General features: G+C 39.0%; 1 protein-coding gene across 1 annotated transcript in view; it reads right to left on the bottom strand.

Annotated features, from left to right (window-relative positions):
• The window catches only part of RHOJ (ras homolog family member J), a 147,504-nt gene that overhangs the window by 32,600 nt on the left and 87,984 nt on the right, over positions 1-26,920 (bottom strand). Inside the window, exon 2 of the mRNA XM_044664864.1 lies at positions 9,145-9,203. Within this exon, the coding sequence (XP_044520799.1) occupies positions 9,145-9,203 (59 nt within the window). The remainder of the gene's footprint in view (positions 1-9,144; positions 9,204-26,920) is intronic.

The following is a 26,920-nucleotide window of genomic DNA, read 5'->3' on the forward strand; positions in this document are numbered from 1 at the left end:
GTGGTGATGGAATACTATTGTGCTCAAAGGAATAATGAACTGGAGGAATTCCATGTGAACTGGAAAGACCTCCAGGAATTGATGTAGAGTGAAAGGGGCAGAACCAGGAGAATATTATACCTAGAGAGGGATACACTGTGGCACAATCGAATGTAATAGACTTCTCTACTAGCAGCAATGCAATGACCCGGGACAATTCTGAGGGTCTTATGAGAAAGAACACTATTCACATCCAGAGAAAGAACTGTGGGAGTAGAAACATAGAAGAAAAACAACTGTTTGATCACATGGTTTGATGGGGATATGATTGGGGATGTAGACTCTAAGGGATCACCCTAGTGCAAATATCAATAATATGGAATTAGGTCTTGATCAATGAAACATGTAAAACCCAGTGAAATTGCTTATTGGCTATGGGAGGGGGGGAAGGAAGAAGGGAGGGAAAGAACATGAATCATGTAACCATGGAAAAATATTCTAAATTAATTAATTAAATGAAATTTTAAAAAAATTTATTTTCCAGATCTTCAGTAGATTGCTATTTATTGAGGAGGCAGGAGTTCTAACACCTGAGGAAGCACTATGGCAGGGGTTGCCATTCTTCAGGATCTTGTGCTTCCCTGACTAATGGTGGAAGTTGGTGTGGGTGATGGCAAGGAAAGTAGGTCCCTGGGTTCTGGATTTTTGGGTTCTGAGTCCTAGGCTTTTCCACTAAGGTCTAAGGAGTGGTGGTGAAGAAGGCAGTGTGGAAACCAATAAGATCAGTTACATGTAATTTTTAGGGAGTTACTTAGGGCCAATGGGAGGTTAAATTACTTGGTTAGGATCATGGCACCCAGGTCAGAGTTAGAACTTGAGCACATCTGTCTGATTTCTGTCCATTATTGACTATGTCAAGCAGATTATTAGAATGATTCCTGTATCTTTGAATCATTGGTAGCATGATACAATCAAAAGAATCATGGATCAGGGGTCAGAATAGACCTTGATTCAAATTCTAGTTTTGTGGGACTCAAGGCATGTTGCCTAAATTCCCCACCCTCACTTTCCTCATCTATAAACTGGGCACAAGAATACTTATACTACCTATCTCGCAGATTTTTGTGAGGAAAGTAGTTTGTAAATATTAATGTGCTATATAAGCATGAACATGAATATCATAATCAATTAATAAATATCACAAATATAAATATTATTATTGTAAAACTTGATTCACTCAATCATTATTTGCCCAACATTGTCATTTCTGGATAGTATTTGATGACAATAGGCCAGAATATTTGAAAGTGAGACTGTTTCTGAAAATTTAGGTCATAAACATTGGTAATATATAAAGTTCTGGAGGTGATCAAGGACCAGGAAATCTCTCTTCCACATTCCCTGCCTTAAGGCAGATTCATATCTTAACTACCCTAGAGTCAATCCCATGGTAAGACTTCCATGACTCCATGCCCCCCTTCATCAATTCATTTGACATTTTAATAGCCCCTTGCTGCTAGCCTCAAGCCCACCTGCTGTAATTGTGCTCATTTCTCTTATCTTGTCTTCATCTGATTCATTACCCTCCATGAGGTATTCCTTTGAACCATGTCTGAGTTTTCTGCTTTTCTTTGAAGCTGTGGAGCTCTGAGACAGATCCTGGAAGTTTGAAAGTTGTTGGCGGTAGAGAATAAGGCAAAATTCCCCTAACCTGTTATTATTTTCTTTTCTTTAGCCAAAGTGTAGCCACTTGCTTTTGGTACAGTCGACAGAGGGGCTTGACCATACTTAGAGGATATTGCTTTGATTTAGGGCTTAAAGCTATTCTTAAAATAGCTTATATGAAAGCAGTCCTTTACAGTTTTCAGGTGCTTTATGTATGGATTATCAACCATGGTCATTGTTGCTCCATTGATATGGCCCTTTGCTATGGAACTGATTATGGAACTTATTGTTTCTACCGATGAGGGCTTTATTCTGAAATTGATGTTATCTTCCAGATAAAACTTTTTTTTTTGCTTTGTCCTAGATTCTTGTTACCATACAGACCCCACAGAGATAATGAGCTATTGAAGACTTATGTGATTTAAAACTTGTTCTTACACTTGTGATACACTCCCTGGAATAGACTTTTTATTTTGAATATTTTTTTCCCTAGTTACATATTTCATGTTCTTTCCCTCTCCCCCTAACTCCTCCCCCTTTAGCCAATGCACAATTTCACTGGGTTTTACGTGTATCATTGATTAAGCCCTAATTCCATAGTACTGACAGTTGGACTAGAGTTATCATTTAGTGTCTACATCCCCAATAATATCCCCATCAGTCCATGTGTTCATGCAGTTGGTTTTCTTCTGTATTTCTCTTCCCACAGTTCTTCCTCTGAATGTGGCTAGTTTTCTTTCTCACAAGCCCCTCAGCCTTGCTCTGGATTGAAATAGACCTTTTAAAGGGAAGAGAGAGTAACAGAGAAAAGATGAGCTGTATCCTGAGATATGAACTCAGTTCCCTGGAAGGAGTCCTTCTTATCTATGAAGTCTGTTCAGAGAATCATATGGCCATGTAGGAGATGAGGAGCTATGAAGCTCCAGGAAAGAAGAATTAGAATGACAAGATGTTCTTCGGCCCAATTGGGAAATATGGGAACAGTACGAGCTGTATGGGCAGAGAGAGAGGAGTTTCTGGACCAAATTTCCTGGATCGAATGGCAGCCAGGGTCAAGGACCATTGAGGGATAGGACTGCAATGTAGAAGAGCAAAAAACATACTTTGTTCTTCATGTGTACCATGAGGTCTATTGAATGTGTAAATCTGAGGAAGGATAACTTTTTGAAGGTTTCCCATCTAGAATAAATTCTCTATAGTGGCATTTCCAGCCCCCCTCCCCTTATAAGGGCATGAGTTAAACCTCCAATTTAAATTGAATTCATCTAAATGTAGAACCTTCCCTTCCATCTCACTGAATTTTTCTATTAACTATGTGAAAAAGGTAGGCCAAGTTTTATTTCCCTCATCTAACAAATGAGAAGTGTTAAGAGAAGGTAACAAACTTACTACAAGTCAAACCAAAAGTCAGTTGGTAGAGCTAGGATTATGGACTCACAGAATCTCATAGTTGGAATAATAATAGCAAGCATTTAAAAATATGTTAACTTCTGTTTTAGAATCAATACTATGTATTAGGTCCAAGAGCTAGGCAATGGGAGTTAAGTGACTTCCCAGGTAGGAAGTATCTGAGGTAAAATTTGAACCCAGGACCTCCCATCTCTAGGTAGATTAAATTTAAAAGGGTGTCCTGAAGAGTTAGTTGTTAATAACCCTGAATGAACTTCTCCCTTTGGACACCTCAAAGGGAATTGTCCAATTTTAATTTAATAGCTGCTTTTCTTAGTTGGAGTCTGTGTTCTTCCATTCAAAGAGGCAAAGAACTCTTATTTTAAAAATGCAGTACCATTTTCTGCCAGGTATATGAACTTTGGGACCCACTGTTGTCCTCATTGCTTTTTTAGGGTGCATATAGACCCAGTTCCTGTGCCATTACTGCTGACCTGGGGGAATTCCCAGGTCCTTCATCTTTATCTGTTCTCTTTTATCTAGGTCCTTTATCTTCCTCACTCTCCCCTTTCCCTCGTCTCCCTCCATTGGAGTCACTCACTACTGTGGAGGTTGGTGCCTTGGAAAGAGAATTGGATTTACTTTTAGGTTGGGTACCTTATTAACTGTGTTATCTTAGGCAAGTCATTTCTGTATTTAGACCTTATGTTCTTCATCCGTAATATAAGGTGCTTACCCTACAATGGCCCTTTCTTTCCCCTATGGTTCTCTACGTCTGTGATCTTTGTTCTTTGGATTTGTGCAGTTCATTCTGTTTCCAACCCCTTTAACCATTCATGAAGCCCCTTGATACAGTTCTCTTCACAGAATGGATACTCAGACTTTAATTGATGTCTCTTTATTATTTTTCTCCTAAGGAACTTTTAAGTGTAATTGGAAAAAGGCACAATTCTAGCTAATTGTGAGAAAAGGCTGAGATGAGTATACAACTACAAATAACAATTACTAGGAAACTCTCAGTGGGCTAGAAGCATGGCTAAGCACTTACTCCAAAGGTCTTAGGATGTATGAATTTAGACAGACTAAATAGCTTGCTGATTCTGACCTAAATAAGCGACCTAGGACATATGGTTAAAAAAAAATCTAAGCTAGAAATTGGGCCAGAGCCATAAACTGCTTTAAGTGAATTAAATTCCTTCCCTGTTTTCTCTCTTTTACTTCCTCTCCAGTGCCTCCCCCTCACCTCCCCATCTCCTTTAATACGAAGCTTTTTAGCCAAACTGCCAAAAAAAGAAGTGTTTCTTTAAAGGGAATCTGAGGAAGAATTTTACAAATTGCTAATATAATATTAAAAATTAAGAGGCACTTTTGAACATGTTGAGTTAGCTATGCTGACATTAAATATTATTGTTTCTGGTTCACCTTAGTTAGAATCAAGAACTGGAAGGAAACTTGGAGATCAACTAGTCCAATCTCATCATTGCCCCTTGAAAACTCCCTTGCTCCCTACTATTTTATAGGCCTAGAATTAGAAGCCTAGAAATGAGAAATGACCTGTCTTTAGCCTACAAAACCACATTTTCTGCATTTTCCTTCACTTTGCCCTGTATTTAGGAAGGGGTGTACATCAAAGCTTCTCTGTGAAAACTAGTTTTGATGGCTTTCTAGTTACTCAGAATGGAGAAACAAATATATTAAGAAGGTAAGAACATCCTTAAGAGAACTCAGATCAAACTAGGTATATTAAGGGCTGAGGTTGGCATCTTAGCCACACCATGGCTTTACCTTAAGTTCTAAACCTGCTTCTTTTGGGATGATGTTTCTTACAAGTGGAAATTGTTTCATTCATTATATTTGTATCTCCAGTGATAAGCACATCACCTGGTATAAAGAAAAATGCTTAGTAAATGCTTGTTGATTGATAGTGGGAAAAGGAAGTCAAGTCATTATTAGGTTCCTACTATACTAGGTAGGCACTGTTAAGGGCCTGGGATACAAGGGAGGTCAGGGGTCCAGTCCCTGCTCTCTCAAGGAGCCCACAGTCCAACAGGGGAGACAACATGGAAAGAACTATGAACAAATATATGTAAATACATATGCATTTATGTGGATATATATGTATATATACACATACTATATATATAATATAAATGTGATAAATTTGAGAGACTCAACTGACACTAGCATTATAGGGGATTGAGAAAGGTTTTTTGTAGAAACCTTTAGATGAGACTTAAAGAAAGTCAGAGAAGCTAGGATGAAGAGAGGAGGAGAAAGAAATTTCCAGGCTTGGAAGGAAGCCAGTGAAAATGCCTTGAGTTGAGAGATGGGGTGTCTTGTGTGAGGAAAAGCAAGGAGTCTAATGTCATTGGATGGGTACATAGAGAGGTAGTAAGGTGTAAGAAGGACTAGAGAAGTAGAGGGAGAAGGTTATAAAGGGATTTGAAAAGCCAGAGGATTTTATATTTGATCCTAGGGGTGATAGGGAGCTATTGCAACTTATTGAATGAAGGGAGGGTATCAGACTTCTACTTTAGAAAGAACTATTTAATAGTTGAATGGATGATGGCCCAGAGTGGGTGAAATGAGGTAGGAAGACTAGACAGCATATTAGATATATGGTGATGTCAGTGTTACAGGGGAGAAGTAGGTATACATAAGAGATATTATGAAAATAAAATTTTTAGTACTTGGCAACAGATTGGAAATGGATGTGTGGGGGAGGTGAGAGAGAGTGAGGAGTCAAGAATGATGCTAGGTTGCCAGCCTGAGTAACTGGGATAATTGTGGTAGTCTCTTATAGTAGAAGTAGTAAAGTTAGGGGAGAAGACAGATGAGGGAAGATGTTGAATTCAATGCTAGACATGTTGAGTTTAAGATGTCTGCAGAATATGCAGTTCAAGATATCTATAAAGCTGCTGCATATGTGAGATTGGATGTTAAAAGAGAAGTTAGGCCCAGATAAGTAGAGCTAAGAATCATTTGCAGTGAGATGATAATTAAATCCATGGGAACTGATGAGATTATCAATTGAAATAAAGAAGAGAGGAGGTCTAGGTCAGAACATTGGTGGATACACACTGTTAGTGAGCATGACCTGGATAGAGGTCCAGCAAAGAGTCTGAGGAGTAATCTGAAAAATAGGAGCAGAACCAGGAGTGAGCAGTATAATGAAAACCTAGAGAGAAGAGAATATGAAGAACATGGTGATCAATAATGTCAAAGATCACAGAGTGGTCAAAAGTGAGAAAAGATCATTAGAATTTGTGATTAATAAATAGTTATCAACTTCAGAAAGTTGAAGGATGTTCAGAAGCCATCATTAGTTAAGAAAAGAATAAGAGTTAAGAAGTGGAAAGGCAGGAAAGGAAGTGGAGTGCTTATTATGGACAACCTTCTCAAGGGCTTTAGCCATAAATAGAGAAGAGATGTGTAACCATGGCTAGTGGGAATGGACAATAAAATGTGAGTTTTTTGAGGACAGAGAAGACATGGTGTGTTTTAGGTAGTAGAGAAGTAGTCAACAGACAGGGAGAGATTGAAGATTAGTGAAGATTAGTGGAGTATGACAGGGCCATCTGTAGCAGAAGAGTGGATGGAATGGGATTATTTGTGCAAATGGAGGGTTTGCTTTGACAAGGGAAAAGGCCATCTCTTATGAGGAAAAGGCTAAGGAGGAGATAGTGGCAGCAGGCATCTGAGTGATACTAGATGAAGAGAAGAGATAAAGGAAGATAAATCCAAACTATTCATTGTCACTCTCTGTTCTTAGTTATGGAAAATGTTTTGATAGCAGATGACTATTACTAAATAACCTAGTGCCATCTTTGGATTTTAGGCATTCATGCTGTTCCTGCCCATCAGCTGAAGAACAGTAAGCTTTTACTAGTGAACAAATGGGATAACCCAGAGTTACTTATCAGTTTATAAAATAGTATTACTTATTTCTTTTTAATAAAAGGGTGTTCTTTCATGAGGAGAATGTTTTCCTTGATGGATGCTTTGATGGTTCAGTGATATTAACATTGGATTCAATTTTGCCTTTGAAGAACCTTGATTTGAGTCCAGATTGGTTGTTTATTTTTTGATCCTGGGTAAATAATTTCTACTCTGAATCTTGGTTGCTGTACCTATAAAATGAAGTTAATAATATTTGCAACAGTTACTCAGTGTTTTTTTTTTTTTTTTTTTGTACACCAAGAGGACCGGCTTCCCCCTGTGAATATGTCAGACCCTGGATGGGGAGAGTGGCAAAGAGACCTAGAAGAGGTTGTTACCAGTCACTCCAGGGAAAGGAGAGATAGTCCATGGGGACCATTTCCTTCTCTCTCTCTCTCTCTCTCTCTCTCTCTCTCTCTCTCTCTCTCTCTCTCTCTTTTTCTCTTTAAAATTTTAAAACCCTTTCCTTCTGTCTTGGAGTCAATACTGTATATTGACTCCAAGGTAGAAGAACAGTAAGGGCTAGGGAATGGGGGTTAAGTGACTTGCCCAGGGTCAAACAGTTGGGAAGTGTCTGAGGCCAGATTTGAACCTAGGATCTCCCATCTCTAGGCCTGGTTCTCAATCCACTGAGCCTACCCAGCAGCCCTCCCCTCACTCTCTTAAAGGATTTGTCATCCCCTCTTCTAGGAAATGTGGAATGGGGACTGCCAACCAAATTATTCCTCCCTTTTTAATCTTTTCTTTCTCTTCTCCATTGTTCTTTCTTGGGCAAGGTAGGGGGGGGATGTGAGGCTGACTACCACTCTCATCTACCAACAATCCCTACCTTACTTTCATTTGTGCACAATATGAGCAGCAAGGAGTACTCTTCACCTTGTTTCCTGTCCCCATTCTCAATGAAGTGGCCTTGGAAACCCCATTTGTTAATAAAGACAAAATTTTACCAGCAAAAAATGCTATGAATCTTAAAAGTACTTTGTGAGTATGAGCTATCATGATCTAAATCTAATAAACATTTATTAATATGTAATATATTATATACATATCTAATACTATAGATAAAATACTCTGCTAGGTGATAGGGATATAAAAGCAAAATGAAAATCTGTCCCTGACTTCAAGGAGTTAATACTGTATTGCTAGATTACAACATGTAAACAGATAAGTATATATATGAGATAAAATAAGGAGATAGAAAAGAACATTAACAGGTAAGGGAATTAGGAAAAAGAAATAATAAATAATAATCATAGCAACAATAAGAATAATAATGATAGCTGGCATTTTTATAGTGCTTTAAGATTTGAAAAATTCTTTCCAAATATTTTATTTTATCCTTACAACTGCCCTTTGAGGCAGCTGCTCTTATCTTCATTTTTTTTCATTTTTTTCCTTCATTTTGAAGATAAGCAAACTGTAGCAAAGAGAGGTTTAGTGACTTGTCCAGGGTCACATAGTAAATATGTGTCTGAGGCCAGATTAGAACTCAGATTTTCTTGATTATGGTTGTTATTGTTGAATCACTTCAGAGTCCAGCTCTTCATGACCCTGTTTTTCTTGTGTGTGTGTGTGTTTTTTTTTGGCAAAGATACTAGAATGGTTTGCCATTTCCATCTCTAACTCATTTTGCAGATGAGGAAACTGAAGCAAACAGGGTTAAGTGACTTGCTTAGGTTCACTTAACTAGTAAGTATCTGATGTTGGATTTGACCTCAGGAAGATTCATCTTTCTGATTCTAAGCCCCACACTCTATTCACTGTGCCTATTAACCTAGTTACTACCCCTTGGCCATGGGCACAGTACTTTATCCACTATACTGTCTGGCTGCCATATGAGAAATGTTCTCATGGGAGATGATGCAAGAAATGAACCTTGGAGGGAGTTATGGATTCCAAGATGTGGTGGGCGAGGTGGGGGTACCTTCTAGGCATGGCAGATAGCCATTGCAAAGGCACTGAGACAGAAGTTGGAATAGTTAGGGAAAAGCAAAGAAGTTAAGCAGAAAACTGGCAACCCTCCCTCACCCAACACAAAACCCTAGTGTTTACTCTTTTTATTTTCCTTGGAAAGGACTATTTGTACCTATGTGACGAATCCTGACAGAATCCAATCCCTCTCTCCCCATCCCCCCCAAAGCCTAATAACAAATCATAATAATAAAAATATACCTGTCCTGCTGTGTCATATAGTCCAAGCAAGTGCTGCTTGCCTCCCACTGTCACAGTAACTAAGGGGGAAAAAAAGAAGAATTTTAAAATAAAGCCATCAACCAGCAAGACAATGTTTCTTCCTGCCAACATCTTCTCCAGGCAGGCAAGATAAGCATATACTTTGCCCATGTATATTTTAAACTAAGTTGATAGTGGCAATCCCAAAAGGAAGGCAACCTTGAGCTACAAGTGAGAGCAGATGGTCCTAGAGAAAGTCCAAATTTCCCAACAGAGCGAGACAAATCTTCTTGGTGCCACCAACCATCTAGGGATGTTCAAGAGGCCACTGACAGACTGATCCTCATTAGTCACTAGAAATACCAGACCCCCTGCGAGGAAAACCTTTGAATTATGTTGGATCCCGGAAGCTTTATATTGATGACTTCCCCACCCCCCTTTTTTGTTTTGTGTTTTGTTTCATTAGTTTAGTTCAAAACAAGAAACAGCTCGAATGACTCCTTTACGTGATTTGGAGCTGGGTAACTCTCAGCATGCTATCAGAGGAATAGCACTAATCATTTTTCCACATCTTCTTTTGTCTTTTTAGGGAAGACTATCTCTTTCAGTTGTATAAGCAACATTCCTGGCTGTTACAAGGCTTTGAAATGATAATATAATCTCTGGAAACCCACCCCTGCATCTTTCAGTCTATAAAGAAAAGAAAATAATTAATGTACAGGGACTATTCCCCTCTCCAACCCTTATTAAGTTATTTTGAATTCAAGCACAGCCAATTGACTCCTGATGCCTTTAGCTCAGGGGTTGCAGGGAGAGGAATATTGTCAGGACCCCTGGCTCTCTTTGTGTGGTATCAGCTTCTCATGTTCAAAGGCTGGGGTGGAGGTGGATCTAGAGGCAGGTATATGGGTTGATTTACCCAGCAGGGGGACCATCTTGCAAAGCAATTTTGTTCCTAGAAATTCCTGAAGAGAGACTATGGAAAAACAGGGGAAAATGTACATGCCTTGAAATAGAATAAATCCCCTGGTTGAAATTTAATCAAGACTGCATAGATCAAAAGCAAATAAAATGCCTGATTCTGTTAACAAAATAGAACAAGGGAATAGTGACAAACTTGAAGTTAGAGGACCAAAAGGTTAAAGGGCCAAGGAGACAATACTGGGCAACAAAAGATTTTTGTCCTGACTCTCACTCTATGACTTTGGACAAGCTACTTCACTTGAGTTTAGTTCACAGGATCTAGAATTAGAAAGGGCTCCCACGATCCAGTTTGCCCATTATACAGATCAGGAAACCAAGGCTTGTGGTTTACCTTAGTCAGCAGAATTCCTGTCTTTTTCACTAAACCCCCTTTGCCTACCAGATTATTTGAAGTCTAAGATTCTGAAAGGCTATGACTATCCATTCTGCTAATTTAGTAAGCAATGAATGCAGACTGGACATATACCAGATTGGTTTCCTGCACAGCTAAGGCAGGTGACTTCAGAATGATAAATAGAATAACTCCTGGGGGCTGAACTGCTGACATCTGTTGGCATATTTTTGAGTCTGCTGAGCATAATCATGGGGATTTAGTGTGTATTTTGATATTTTTTGTTATTTTGGTTCAGGGTGAGATATAGAAGCATACTTTTAATGGCCTCATTTAAGAATAAAACAGGGTTTGTTTAAAAGGGATGTCACCCTACTTTGGGAACCAAGATTTTAAACCAATGAGATGAACCAGCATTGGGATTGATAATATAGCCTCTGCCAGCTTTAATGTGTGTTTGAGGGACTGACAAACCTAGCTCATTCCTTACTTGAAGTGAAAAGCTGACATAAAGAATGCCATTCCCTGCCCCTCTGCCAAGCCCTTTTAGGAACAGAAGTGAATGTGACACCACGTGATATTCCTTCTTCCTTTCATTTCACCATTCCACCCTGCCTTGTATGCAACTAATAATAACTAACATTTATATATCACTTACTATGTGCCACGTATTATATACTAAGCACTTTATAATTACTGTCTCATTTGATCCAACAACCTTGGGAAGTAGATGCTATTATTATTATTTCCATTTTACAGATGAGGAAACTGAGGCAAACAGAAGTTAAGTGACTTGGCCAGGGTCAGACAGCTAATAAGTATCTGGGGTCAAATTTGAACTCAAGCGTTCCTGACTCTAGGTCTAGCACTGTCCATTGTGCCAACTATATCGATGTCTAATTTATGCTGAAATAGTTCCTCTTTAATGTCCTGTTCAGTGCCAGTTTGAGGAATAGGGATAAAGAGAAAATACCCAGAAGCACTTTCTAAGAGGTGGTTGAATTGAATCAAACCCAGAGAACATAATATGGAAAACTCTGATTTAAGTGAGCCCAGGGCAGAGTAGGAAAGGGGCAGTTGTTTCTATATCTATTGAGATTTCCTTGAAAGTACACCCTGGAGACCATTTGTGAACTGTATCCAGCTTAGTGTGTTACCTTGCTAGGTTACTGCTTGGCATTGGAGATTCCATTAGAAAACCAGTTATGCTAATAGCAACATTCAACACACATTTTTAATTGCTTACATAAGCTCAAGGCATTGTTCAAGTATTGGGGATAAAATGACTAAAGTGAAATAAATAAGCCCTTATTCTTATTGGGGAATTTCTCAGTCTGGGCTCCTTGAAAAGTCTGGGGAGAATCTCATCTGCCAGTAGTTCCTCGAGACTAGAGGTCAAATGAAGTGAGCAGCCAAATGGATAGGAAAAGAAATATATTAGCATGCTAAGGAAGACTAGTTTCAGCTTCCAATGGTACAGGTTGGGCTTATTTGGGAGTTTGGAGGATGAGTAAGATTAGGGGGAACAAATGATAAAGTATCTAAGTGGAGATGGCTGAAGATAATGTAAGAGTATAATTTCGAAGAGAGACTGTGATTGGATATGGAGATACAAGAATCATCTGCATTGAGATGATAACTGAACTCATGAGAACTGATGAGACCACCAGGGAGAATAGAATATAAAGAAGGAAGAGGGCTCAGGACAGAGTGTTAGGTTAGAACCTTCTTTAAAGGATTGGAGATAGATGAAGATTCAACAAAGGAAATTCAGGAGAGGTCATAGTTTGGAGTGTCATGGAAACAAAAGGAGGACAGGATATCCAGGAAGAAGGCACGCACACACACACACACACAACACATACACACACGCACATTTATATGTATATATTTATGTGGGTGTTTCTAGTATATACACGTATATACATATATATGTTGGTAACAGCTTGACATTTGTATAAATTTTTAAGCTTTAAAAATACTTTCTGCATCTTCTCTCTTTCCAGTTAGCATTGATTGATTGACCATCCTATTTTACAAATGAGGAAAATGAAGCTCTTGATTTGTCCAGGGCTGAACAGCCAGTCCAAATGCAAATTTGGTTCTTTCAAGACTCCATATCCGGCAAAACTAAAACCAAACTATAGATATATAGTTTATTTTTTTGTTTGTTTTCATACACACATACATATAAAACTGTAGGGGGTATTGATGAAGACTAAGGAAAGCTCATCAGATTTGGCAGTTATATCATTGGTAAACTTTTAGAAAGAAAAAGTAGTATGTGAGGGAAAGAGGAGGAAAGTCAAATTGCATTGAGAGGGTGATAGTAATTGGTGAAGGAAGGATTAATATAGAACTATAATTGGAGGGGATGCAAGGATTAAATGAAAACTTTCTTTGAGGATGATGGAGAACTGAGCATAGTTGTGGACAACTGTGCAGGGTCACTAGGTAGGAAGTTATGGAAAAGGAGAGAAAAAGAGAGGGAAGGCTTGATAGAACCAACTCATAGGATGGGATCAAAGCACAGAGAGGTGTTAGCCTTGGTTCGGGAGATCTTGTAACCCCTTGTTCTATAGTTATTTTCCAAATCCTCTGTCATTTTCTTTTTCTTTACTGTTGGACTTTTGAACATAATTTCCTTGGTATTCTAATAGTAATGTTTCCCCTCCTTTGGTACCATTGGCATGACTTCAATCTTCCACATTTTCCAATCAAGATGCCTCATAAAAAGCAGTGGCTTTAGTTCTAGGTCAAAATCAAGTTCCACAGAACAATTCATACTTTCTAAATATAGGGATTCTTTAGGGGTCCATGGATAGATTTCAGGGGTCTGTGAACTTGGATAGGAAAAAGGTTATGTCATTATTTTTACTAACCTCTAACTGAAATTAATATTTCCTTCAATTATTTGAAAACTTTATTCTGGAAAGGAGCTTATAGGCTAGGCAGATTGCGAAAAGGGTCCAAAAAAGATTAAGAATTGTTGTAGTACCATGGAATGAATTGAGTACTAATCCTGTTCTGTCATTTACTTGCCATGTAACTTTGGAATAATTGCTTCATCTTTCTGGGCACAAGTTAGTTAAATAAGGCAATTAATTGTATATCCAGATGTACTCTAAGGTTCCTTTTTGCTCTGATATTCTGTGATTCCATGATTCTACATAATAATCCCTTATATTTTTATAATACTTTATTGGTTAGAGTATTTTTACATATATTGATCTCTCATAATATCCCATGTGATGATGCACTATGATTAAATCTTTTTTAGGGATGGTAAACTGAGATCCAACCTAGATTTGAACCTATTGTTAGATAATGGGATCTCCAAGAACCCCTGTGTCCCTAAATCTTTGTTATCTCCACTATTCAATGTGGTCTTCCTACTAGCAGGCTAGGGCCATAATGCTTACTTCTTGCCTTTGGAAGAGTCAGCATACTATGGAGGATAAAGGTACAGAGTCATGAGAGACAAGTTTGAATCCTATTTTATACCCTTGCTAGTTGTGTTACAACAGGTTAACCTACCTATGTCTTGATTTTATATTCTAAAATGGAACTACTAATACTTGTATTGCCTACCACATAGGATAGTTTGGAAGAAAGTACTTTACTAAGCCTTAGAGTGCTTTAGAAATGAGAATTTTTAACATGTTGCATGGAATCTCAGTGTCTTTATTCCTAGGGTCTACTTATGGTTCAATGGAATGAGAGCACCCCAAGTCTGGTCAGGCAGGAGAAAAGACATTATTATAGTGAAGAAATTTGAGCAATCTGGCACAGTGACTATGAAGAAACCAGAGGAGCAGACAGAGCTGGCAAGCAGTAGACAGATTGCAATCCCCGATCAGCCCCAGGCTCTTAGAGCTATTAAAGTTATTTTCTTGCTCAAGGAGGTTTTGAACTGAGGAGCTCTAATGGCTTGCTAATGGTAGTAATGGTTCTTGCAATAAAGTGTGAAACATTGTCTGGGACCTGTTAAGTATGTAAAATGAAAAATTTCCTTTCAATCCATTAAACTCTATCTTTCCTTCTGTTTCTCTTTTGGTTCTATGTGTTTTCTAGTGTTTCACTCAGAGAGTAGTTGGAATGTTTGGCTTTAGTTGCTTGGTCCATCTTGCTACTGATACTGATACTAATTGCTCTACAATCAGAAAGTTGAAGCTATAAAATGATCGGGTTGGACACCATGATCTCCAAGGTTCTTTCCAGCTTTAACATTTTTTTAAAAGTATGCTATTTTATTTTTCCCAATTACATGTAAAAATAATATTTAACATTTGTTTTTTATAATTTTCAAATTCCTTTCCTTTCTCTTTCCCCCTTCTTGAAAAGGCAAGCACTTTGGTAGAGATCATACACATATAGTCATGCAAAAAATTTCCACATTAGCCATGATGAAAAAAAAACCCCACAGATCAACAAAAGAGACAGAGTAAAACAAATATGCTTCAATCTGCATTCAGACTCTACTACTTCTTTCTAGGGAAGTGGATAGAATTTTTTTTATCATGTTCATCAGAATTGTCTTGTACATTGAATTGCTGTAGCTAATTGAATAGCTAAGTCATTCATAGTTGATTACTGTATGATATTGCTCTGTTTGTGTACAGTGTTTTTTCTGGTACTACTCACTTCACTTTGCATCAGTATAAGTTTTTCTAGCTTTTTCTGAAATTGTCCTGCTTGTCATTTCCTATAATTTAAAAATATTTCATCATAATCATATACTAAAACTTTTCAGTCATTCCCCAATTGATGGACATCCCTTCAATTACCAAATCTTTGCCTCCACAAAAAGAGCTGCTAGAAATATTTTTGAACATATGGGTCATTCCCCCTTTTAAAAAAATTCTCTTTTTGATATAGACCTAGTAGTGATATTCCAGCTTTAATTCACCTTAATACTGACCTTTATAAAGTGTTTTACAAGCATTATTACATTTGAACCTCATAGCCATTTTACCTAAAGATGAAACAACTAGGGGTCAGAGAGGTTAAATAACTTATTTCTGACCTCACTAGCTAGTAATTATAAAATCATAGATTTGGATTTGGAAGGAACTACAGAGCCATTGAGTCCAACCCCCTCATTTTATAAATAAGGATATTGAAGCATAGAGGAAAGTATTATGCTAGGATGGGAAGAGCACTAGATTTGGAGTTGGAAGACTTGAGTTCAAATCCTACCCTACTTACTGCCTGTATGATCCAGGCAAGTCATCTAATCCCTCTGGGTCTCAGGTTTCCTCATTATTTCAAATTTGGTGATTTTTACAAAAAAGTTCAGTGACTTGTCCAGGGCCACCCATCTAGTAAAATGCTAAGGTAGTTTTGAACTCGGATATTCCTAACTCCAAATTCTGTGTTCTATCCACTCCCACATCATCCACTTCACTCCAGTGCATTCTTTTCAACTGGACACAGTACAATATAATTGTGGTCTTTTGTGGGCAACCAATAAGAGACAGCATGGTGTAGTGGATAGAGGTTTGGATGTCATTTCAGTCATGTCTACCTATTCGTATTATGTCGTACCTACCTCAACAGAGGAGTGATGGACCCAGGTTGCAGAATGAGACATATATATATATATATATATACATATATATATATATATATATGTATATGGGATATGAGCTTGACTATGAGTATTTCTTATAATAATTGCCCCCTACCCCAACAAAAATGGGGCAGGAAGATGCTATGGTAGTTCCTAGGAATTTCAAGATTAAAAAAAGTACAGTTCTTGATCTCAAAGAGTTTACATTCTTTTAGAAATAGAGCGAGGTGAGACATGTACTGTTTTTGTTGCTGAATTGTTTCAGTCGTGGCCAACTCTTCATGACCTCATTTAGGGAATTTTTTTTCGTGGCAAAGATACTCAAATGGTTTTCCATTTCTTTTTCTATCTCATTTTACATATGAGGAGACTCAAGCAAAGAGGATTAAGTGACTTGCCCAGGGTCACAAAGCTAGTGTCTGAGGATAGATTTGAATTCAAGGAGAAGAGTCTTCCTGACTCCTGGTACTCTATCCACTGAATCACTTAGCTGCCCATATAAAGAGAACAAATATAAATAAATATAAAACAGTTAAGAACAAGATTATTTGGGAGGCAAAGCAATAGTACTTGGGAAGGGATTAGGAAGAGTTTGTGTAGAAGGTGGCACTTGAGCTCTGCCTTGAAGGAAGAGAAGGATTCTATGAGGTGGAGGTAAGAAGGGAATGCATTCTAGGCATGAAGACAGGGCAAAGATATGAAACTAGGGATGAAATGTTATGTGTGAGGAAAAGAGAAAAGGCAAATTTGTCTGAGTAGTGCAGTTTAGGAGGGGGAGTAATATATAACGAAGCTGGAAAGATTGATTGGAGCAAGTTTGTTAAGGGATAGAAAAGCTAAACAGAATACTTTATGTTTGATGTTATGGTCAATATGGAGCCCCTGGTGTTGACATAATCACATTTGCTTTTAAGGAAAGTCATTTTGGGAACAGTAGGTATGATGGATAGAAATAGGAAGAAACTTGAGGTAAGGAGACCAAGAAGGCGACTTTTTTAGTAGGTTTTGGTGAGAAATGATAGAAGATTGGTTGCTGTGTGGGTAATGAGAAAGGGTCAGATGTAAGGTATGTTGCCGAGATAGAAACAGCAAGATCTGGTAACTTATTGGATAAAAGGTATATGAGAGATGGTGAGGAATTGAAGGTTATAGTGAGATCACAAACCTGGGAGACCAGAAGAATTGTAGCAGTCAAAAGAAATAGGGAAGTTTGGAAGAGATAGAGGAGTTAGAGGGAAGTTTAATGATTTGTGTTCATCTCTCAATAGTTCCTTATACACATCCCATACCTCAGCCAAACCAGTCTATAAGCCATCCATGAACATGTTTTCCGGACTTTTGTTATACTATTCTTTTTGCCTGAATATCCTGTTCCTTCATTCTGCCAGCCAAAACACTACCTGTCCTTCCAAGTACAGCTCAAATGCTAATTACTTTAGCTAGCTTTTCCTTTACCCTAATACAGTCTCTTTCATTTGACTCTTCTTGAGTTCTGATTAAGATCTTTCCTTAATCTGATTCCTCTCTTATAGCATGTATCACATTCTGTCTTGACCTTATTTTAAAAAATGATTTATGTTCTTGTCATTCTCCATTATTAGACTGTAAACTTCTTGAGGGCAGAGATTGTATCTAATTCATCTTTTTTAATCTCCCTGGCTCCTTGTGTCTTGTGCAGGACAGGCTCTCAATAAGCATTTGCTGAAATGAATGGACTCCAGCCACCTTGGGGACAGGAACAAGTCTAACTTAAAAGAATGACTTGGTTTCACTCCTGATGTGAAAAGGAAGGTGATGATTGAGTTCTCCAGGAGGAATAGCTTGTGTGCTCCCCATGGTGGGAAGTAATCCTTTTACAAACTCTCCTCTTCCATATGCTCCCAGACACATTTCTCTCTGACCTGTGCCAGCACTTGGACATAAGGCTGAGATGACTTTTTTCCTTAATTGCAAAGAGTCTCTGACTAGCAGATGTTTTCCTTTCCCCTTTTTTTTCCTGTAAAAGCTGCCCTTTGATGTGACAAAATAAACCCTCACTTCTCCAGATGAACATTTGAAAAGAAAATCTGACAGTTTCCTTGTGGATGCTTTTCTTTTTTATCCTGAGCTGAACTGAGCTGAGTTCCTACTGGCCTGAGGTCTACAGACTTCCCTTGAAGCAGCAGAATGTCTCATGTAAACAGTTAAGCATATGTCAACTAAGGCAACTCTTTGTCCCCACCATTCTCGTTTCCCCTTTTATATTGCATAATAGCTGATGTTTTGTGATGCATCTGTGTAGATTTTCCAGGAGCCAGGTGTTACTCAACAATAATTACTTCACACAGAATTTGCCACTGAAAAGCGGTTTTTGACATTCCATAAACTGACTCAGACACATAGTATTGCAGTTTTTAGATTCTGCCCACATCTATTTCACATTAGAGTTGTACGTCTACAAGACAAATGCCCCTCCATCCAAAATATTCATTGGTTGGAAGAGAGGCAGAACTACTTACCATTTATTTTCTTTCTATTATCTCTACCTACCAAGGAGAACAATATGCATCTTCCAAAGGGAGGAATATTGAACAAAGAATTGTTAATAGTATAACAGGGAGTTGAAACACAAGATAAACAAGAAGATGACAATCTAATATTATCTAATCCAACAAGCATTTGCTAAGCTACTTTGATCAAGGTACTTTGCTATGCTCTAGATACACAGGAAAGAAACACACAGCCCCCATCCCAAAGGAGATGACATTTTGATGAGAGAATTCAACAGATAAATATAAACATATTAGGTTGGTTGCATACAGACACCTCTGCTAGTGGGGCCCTTAGTTGGATTACGCCAAGTTTTTGCTGTTCTTGGGGCTCTCATCTACTCAAAAATTCCATAGATCACATCCCCCAATGTATTTACTTGTCTTAGTCAGCCAGATGACACAAGTAGTTCAAAGCAAAGGCATTTAATAAAATGATATACTAAGGAAATTAGCAATATAAAATTCCCCCTCTGAAAACCTCAGGAACACTCTCCTATTAATATGCACACTATCAGTGTGCAAAGAGTGGACAGAGCTAGAGAGCATGTGAGGAGAGATATGCAGGAAAGGAATGAATGTGGCTAAGGTGCATTTGTGGAAGGGCAATTCTTCCCCAGCACAATGGGGCCATTGATGTCTTCTAGTGACATCAGCAGACTACTCCCTCTGGGTTGCTCCCTCCTTGTCTCAGGTGGCATGCAGTTTTTGCTAGGTTTGTAGTCTCCACTGGGGAGATAGGCTTGATATGTAATCTTTGCTAGTCTGGTCCCTTCAGGTCTTGAGTAGCTACAGCTACTCTGTAGGCCTCATGGTAGCTGGTCACTTACAGGCATTAGATTTTGGAACTCCTCTGTTCCTCATAAAAGGGAGACTGAGCCTTGTCATTTCTCTTCTGGCTTAAACTTTAGCTCTTTCAGAAAGGCAAAGATTTGGCAGCTTTTTTCTCTTAAGAGTATTGTTTTTAAGAACTCAGTTTCTTTGAGACACAGAAGAGTCAGCTATTTAAATTATACCTACAGATTTTATTTTTAAATGTTAACTTTCTGCTAATTTTTGTTTTTGCCTTTCTATTTTAAACTTTAACTTTCTGCTTTGAGGCAGGGTCTCTGTTTTAGGAATAGATAGTCTTTGTAATTTCTGCCTGATTTGTAATTGCCAAACTAAAGTCCTTATGAAATATTTTAGAGTTTTCCTTTTCAATAAACTGCCAACGACCTTGTAGATCTGAGGCCTCCTAGTTTTCTCATTCTGAAATTCTTTTTGGATCTCTTCATTGCGCTAAATGGAAGAAGGAAAGGCAAAGGAACAAAATCTTCATAGGTTTGACTCTATTTTCAGTTCTTTGCTTCAAATTCTTGGCTTTATTATCTACATGTTGCTGGCAATGTTCCTCTAGGTTTTAAGGCAATGTCTAAGATCTTACAAGTAAACACACCCATCCACACCCACATATCCATGCTAACAAATAAGAGGATCAACTAAGATGACTGAGTACAATTTCTTGCAGGAGATGGTCAGGGAGTTTTATTGTATCCTAAAGGTCATAAGAGTCATTGTAGGTTTTTGAACATAGGAGCAACATGGTTTGATGTGCTTTAGAAGGATTATTTTGGCTGCTGTATATGAAGAGATGAGAGACTGGAAGGCAGAATTTCAAATGGGAGTAATAATATGCCTAACTGTCCTTAATAAGTTCAGGTCACTAGACTCAAAAGAACAGCATGCAGGGAAATTGAAGAACTCATAGAAATAATTGCTGTCAGGGATTGTTATATTCAAATCCTGAGAAATGTTGGAGTCACCTTGATTGACAAGAGAGGCAGCTGGAGAGATCCCGATGTTCCCAGATGCCTTGAGCCAGGGGCAAAAGTCAGTTGGCCTGAGAGTATAAATACCCCTAACAGACACCTGAAGGGGGCCTTTGAGCTTTGGTCTTTGGTTCTCTTTTTGTCTTTGGACTTTGATCCCTAGATCTTTAGGTCTCAGAATCTTCCTAGCTCTTTAGGTCTCTGGGTCGCTGGGTGGTGAAGGGAGGAAGGGAGGTCTGAAGAAGAAGAGGGTGGTGGGATTTGAATACTTCCTGAAGGCTGTGAAGGCTAACACATCACCTAACACTGATAATAAGAAAGCTGAGAGGAAATCATCAACACAGCTGTATCAACAGAGCAGAGTCACTTCTCTGGTTTGGCAGTGGCCAAGCTGAGCCAGAGGAGTTGTGAAGAACAAGGCCTGCCCCGTATTCCCTACCGAGACAGCAAGCTTACCGGGCTGCACAGGACTCGCTCCGGGGTTCAGCCCACATTGTACTTATTAAGAAGTTATCAATGAGCCATTCACCCATAAAAGCCTTCAGCTCCTTGCTTTTATCCCAGTGAAGCCAGGCCAAAAGGAATTGATGGATCCTCCTGAAGCAAAGCGGGCTAGAAGCTAGGAAGAAATGGAGGACAGGACAAGTAGCCCAGAACTTCTATCTGGCTGTCCCAAACTAAGCCCTCTGAAGCAGCTGAATACCCTAGAACCAGCTGTGCAAGAGCGCCTGCTAAACCTAGATCGAATTCTAGACTCCCAGGGGAGCCAAAGGACTTCAATCCTAAGCACACCACGAAGAGAACCGACAGCTCTAGAAAAGGCTTTGAAAGAGAAGGACTTGGAGATTCAAAGGCTAAAGGAAGAGTATAAAGAGCTGGAGGCCAACAGACAAGAGTCAGAAGCCCAAGGAACTGGAGGAAGAGGAGAATGGCTCCCTGGTCTCACCTTGTCCCCTTCCCTCAAAAACAATCTCCATGACCAAACCTCGGAATAGAGTTGTACCCTTTCAGCTAATTCAGGAGCTGACATAACATCCCAGAATAAGGCCCATGTCCTGCAGAAAGAAAGCTGTAAGAGGAAGCAGCCCGAGCCAATCTGCCGGCAGCAGGAAGAGCAGCCTGAGGGACCCTGCACCACCTTGGAACTGCTGCAAATGCCCCCAGACCTCCTGACCAGGAGTCGCAGGAAGATCCTAGAGCTCAATACCGGCAATGGGAGCTTCGTAGGCTGCAGCGTATTGGAGAGAAGAAAGTCCAGCTCATCGTGGGCTGGCGGGAGCTGCACGGTCCCTCTGTGGAGGTGAAGGACCTGGGGCAGGTGGAAGGTATCTCTGAGAAGCAAGTGGCCACTTTGTGAAGGCCAACATCCTTAGCTTGGCTGCCCAGCGCTTCAGGGCCTTGCCACGGAAGAACACCTGAGCGGCGCTGCTGCTGGTCGCCCCGCCATCACTTCCTGGTCCCCAGGACTCTGTCCGTGTTTTACCGTGGGGGGTGGGGATGGGGATGGGGGGGTTTCTGTAAATAGAGTGTTTTGTCCAGTCCAAAAAAAAAAAAAAAAAAAAAGAGCTCATCTTTACTGAGACAATAATAGCCTGTATCCCTGAGTGATTATAGACCATAGATATTAGATTGACAGGGTCTCCAATCCCCAATCCATATCCTGATTATCCTTTCCCCAATTATAGATCATAGATAAAAGTGTTCAATAAGTACCTTCCTGAGTGGTCTTTATATCAGGACCCTTGGGGAGGGAGCAACCGCAGTCAGATAAACGTGATCCAAAGCTAATCAGAGCCCAATATTAATAATTGATCCAACCCTAGGTTGGACCTGAAAGGGTTACCCATCCACCTAACCTTTGGAGTCCTTTGCTGGACAACTATTATTGAAAGGAGATTATAACAACTAGCAAGGGTGATTGGGTTGGTGTTTCCCATCACCACACCTAGGGAGAATACAGAGATACATCCACCCCACTAGTATCCATAGCTCCCTTTAGGAGTTAGGACCCATAGGACCTTCATTTCTTTATAACAGGATTTTTTGAAGGAAAAATAAGTAAATTTAAGAGGTGTTTTAGAACTGGAAATACACAAATATTCCCTTCCCCTTTTTTATTTTTTAAGAAAAAGGGTGGAATCTTTAGACTACAGGCTAATGAGCTTGCCTTTAGTTCCTGGAAAAATTCTATAATATTTTGCTGGTGGGATGGTTTGTGAATTCTGTGAAAGGGAAGATGTGATCCTACAGGGATAGATTAGAAACAAACCCTGCCAAACTATCACTTCCTTTTAAGATCGTGTTGTTAAAACAAAAGGTCAAGGGAATATAGAGGCAGAATATACCTCAATTTCAGCAAAACATTTGACCATCTCTCATTGCCCTTGTGGATGAAATGAATTGATATGGGCCAGATTATGGTCAAGTGATAGTACTTTCAGGACAGGTTGAGCAGGAAGATCTAAAGAGTGGTGATTAATTGGTCAATGCTTACCAGAAGTATGAACTTGAATGTAGTGACCCAGGCATCTGTTGTTGAGCCTAAGCTGTTCAGCATTTAATTAACAACATGAATAAAGGCACAACCATCATGTCTATCTATTCTGAAATGCCATAGAATTGGGAAGAATAGTTTATATATTAGATGAAAGAGTCAAGATTCAAAAAAGGTACTGACTGAAATAAATGTAAAATCTTATACCCGAGTTAAAAAAAATCAACTTTACCAACACTAGATTGGAAGGCGAATCTAGATGACAATACATCTGAAAAGGTTTTCAGATATCAGTGTAACACAAATTCAATATGAGTACATGGTATTAATAGCAGTCTCAAAAACTAATGTGATATTAGATTCAATAAATGTTTAATAATGTTTTCTCTGGGAAAAATGATACGAAACACACCTTTAAGATTTCCTTTATCACTTTCTTAAGTCTAGACAATAAACAAAACAATAAATTGAGGTGTTTACTGATTTCTAAATGCTTATGCTGAAAATTTAACAATCAGTTCTCTCAAGCTGGTTTGAGCTGGTTTTAGCATATCATTGGTTGGATTGCACTATATTACATATTTAAAGGTGAAAGGGGCCTTAGGAATCATCTGTTAAAATTTTTTATTTTTATAGATGAAGAAATTTAGTCATAAAGAGGATAAGTGACTTACCTCAGAAGATGTTAAAATAGTCAGAATTCGAACTCAGGTTTTCTGACTTCAAAGATCTTCTTTCTACTAAATTAATTTGCCTCAACAGAGCCATAATGTCCACTACAAGGGATCTGAAAGCCCTATTGTACTTTATTTTGTTCAGAGTACATCTGGAGAACTTGGTTCAGGGTGTGACATATTAGGAAGGACATTAACACAATGGCACATATCCAGGGCGAGTGATCAAGATAGCAGAAAGACTGTAAATTATATCATAAGAGGACTGGGTGAAGGGACTTGGAAGAAAAGAATTTGAGGGAGGGACATGATAGCTATCTTCAAGAAGGATTAGATGTATTCTACTTGGCTCAGTTAAACAGAATTAGGGGAAAATAGGTTGAAGAAATGTAGATTTTGACTCATTATAAGCGGGTCTCTCACTCTCTCACACATGCTCTCTCTCTCTCTCTCTTTCTCTCTCTCTCTCTCTCTCTCTCTCACACACACACACACACACACTCTCTCTCTCTCTCTCTCACACTCTTTCATACACACACACACACTCTCTCTTTCTCACTCTCTCACACACTATCTCCCTCTCAGATGACACCATTAGAACTATCTGTAGTTATATGAGGAAATGCTACCAATCACTATTGATTAGAGATTTAAATAAATTAAAGCAACTCTGAGATATCACCTTATACCTATCAGAGTGGCTAAAATGACCAAAAATGAAAATAGTAAATGTTGGAGGGGAAAATTGGGACACTAATGTACTGTTGGTGGAACTATGAACTTATACGACCATTCTGGAGAGTAATATGGAACTACACCCAAAGGGCCATCATACTATGCATATCTTTTGACACAGCAATCCCAGTACTGGGTTTGTATCCTAAAACCATCAGAGAAAAGGGAAAAGGATCTACTTGAACAACAATATTTTTAGCAGCTCTTCTTGTATTGGCAAAGAATTGAAAACTGAAGGGGTATCCATCAATTGGGGAATGGATAAAAAAAAAAGTTGTGGCATATGGCTGGAATGGAAAACTATTAGAGCATAAGAAATAATGGCAGGGTGACTTCAGAAAAATCTGGAAAGACTTATATGAACTGAAGCAAAATGAAGTTAGAAGAACCAGGAGAGAAATAGTATATCATGATCAACTGTGAAGGACTAAACTATTGTCAGCAAAGCAAGGTTCCAGGATAATTTCAAGGAATTCATGATAAAAAAAAAGAAACACTATCCATAGCCAAAGAAGGTACAGTTGGAATCTGATTGCATATCAAAGCACTCCATACTTCACTTTTTTTCCTTCATGAGTTTTTTTTTAATTGTATATGTGATTTGTATCTTCAGTCATAACATGGGGAATGTGGAAATATGTATTGCATGAAAGTACTGATATAACTTATATCAGACTATTTACCACCTCTGGGAGAGGAGGGAGGGAGGAAAAGAGAGATTCTGAATTGCAAAATGTCAGAAAACAGTTGTCAAAATTGTTTCTATAATTGTAATTAAAAAAATAAAATTTAAGGGGGCAGCTGGGTAGTTCAGTGGATTGAGAGCCAGGCCTAGAGACGGGAGGTCCTAGGTTCAAATCTGACCTCAGACACTTCCCAGCTGTGTGAGTCACTTGACCCCCATTGCCTACCCTTAGTACTCTTCTGCCTTGGAGTCATTACATAGTATTGACTCCAAGATGGAAGGTAAGGGTTTTAAAAAAAATAAAATTTAACTAAAAGGTAAAACAAGTAAATTAAGTAAAATAAACATCTTGTAACAAAGTAAAACAACACAGTGATCTCATCTGAAAGTTTATGCAACTTTGGCTTAGAAAACCCTCCATTTTTCTTTTTTAAAAAACCCAATAGAAATTCATTTTCTCTCAATCCCATACCCTAACTCACTGAAAAAAGACAGAAAAGAACTCTGCCTCAAATTTCTCATGATAAATATGCATAGTCAAGCAAAACAAATTCCCTCAATGACTATACATAAGCATATATGTAAATATAAAAGTATGTGTATATGTGTATGTGTATATGTGTATGTGTACGCACAAACATATATGTAATTCCCATCCTAAATCTATCACCTATGGATAATGCATAGAATATTTCATCACTTGTCCTCTGGAATTGTGAATGGTCATGGTATTGATCATGGTTCTTATAGGTTTCAAAATTACTTAATTTTTCAGTATTGTTGTCATACATTTCTCCTGGATCTGCTCATTTCATTCTTCTTTCATTTGTAAAGCCCTCAAAATTGTTCATTTTTGTAATAGTGATTTTATAGTGTAAATTTTTTTGTTTCTGCTCATTTTACTCTACATCATTCCAAATGTCTTTTTTTATTATTAATATTTATTTTTTAGAAAAGTTAACATGGAGTTCCGGGTTAAGATGGCGGCAGAGTAAGAAGCAGCTCTAAACCTCTCCTGACCTAAACACACAAAACTCCTCAAGGGGACATAAAAACAAGTCCAGACGAACGGAGGAACCCCACAACAGGGCACAGCGTGGAAGGTACGTGGAATCGAGACATTTCCAAGCTAAAAAGGGCTCTCACTCAAGCGCGAGCTGAGCAACCGCCCCACCCCCACCCCCTCCACACTCACCTATAGCTCTGAACCCAGCTAAAAAGAAATAGAGCAAGTTTGGGGCACCCATCGAGTCATCAGCAGCTCCAGGACCTGTTCCTGAGAGCAGCAAGACTTAGGACCCCATTAAGTCAAGAACGCACGCGAAATCTGAGCGCGCGCACGCGGGAGCGGACGCTGGGAGCGGAGCGCCAGCTGAGCAGAGGCGTGGGTGCTGGCTGAGCAGAGGCTTGGGTGCTGGCTGAGCAGAGGCGTGGGTGGAGGCAAATACAACCAGGAACTAAAGCCTAAGTGGGGAACCAGTGCAGACGGGTATACGACTGTGGAAGTAGCTCCCTGAGACTTGTAAAGAAACCTCCTGCAGAGGTTCAAGCAAGGGAATCCACCAGGGGGCTTGACCTTGGAAAAAACTAGAACTCAGTCCTCAGGAGCCAATAGATCTCAGACAGACACTGAGAGCGAGGATAAACCTGAGAAGCTGCTGGGCTAATGATGGCTAACCAGTTACAGGAAATTCAGAAGAGAAAGAATAATAACAAAAAAAAAGAAGTCTTTAACACTCGACAGCTTCTACACAGAGAAAATCCAGACAACCGAGCAAACAGAGGAGGAGAACAAACAACCATCCAGACCCTCCCCAAATAAGGAAAACTCCTCACAACCTATGGAAGAGTTCAAATCTGAGATTTTGAGGAAAATGGAAGAGATCTGGCAAGAAAATAACAGCTTAAAAGGTAGAATCTTGCAACTGGAAAGCGAGGCTCAGAAACCAAATGAACTGATAA

The sequence above is a fragment of the Gracilinanus agilis genome, chromosome 2, assembly GCF_016433145.1.
Source record: "Gracilinanus agilis isolate LMUSP501 chromosome 2, AgileGrace, whole genome shotgun sequence".
Taxonomy (NCBI): domain Eukaryota; kingdom Metazoa; phylum Chordata; class Mammalia; order Didelphimorphia; family Didelphidae; genus Gracilinanus; species Gracilinanus agilis.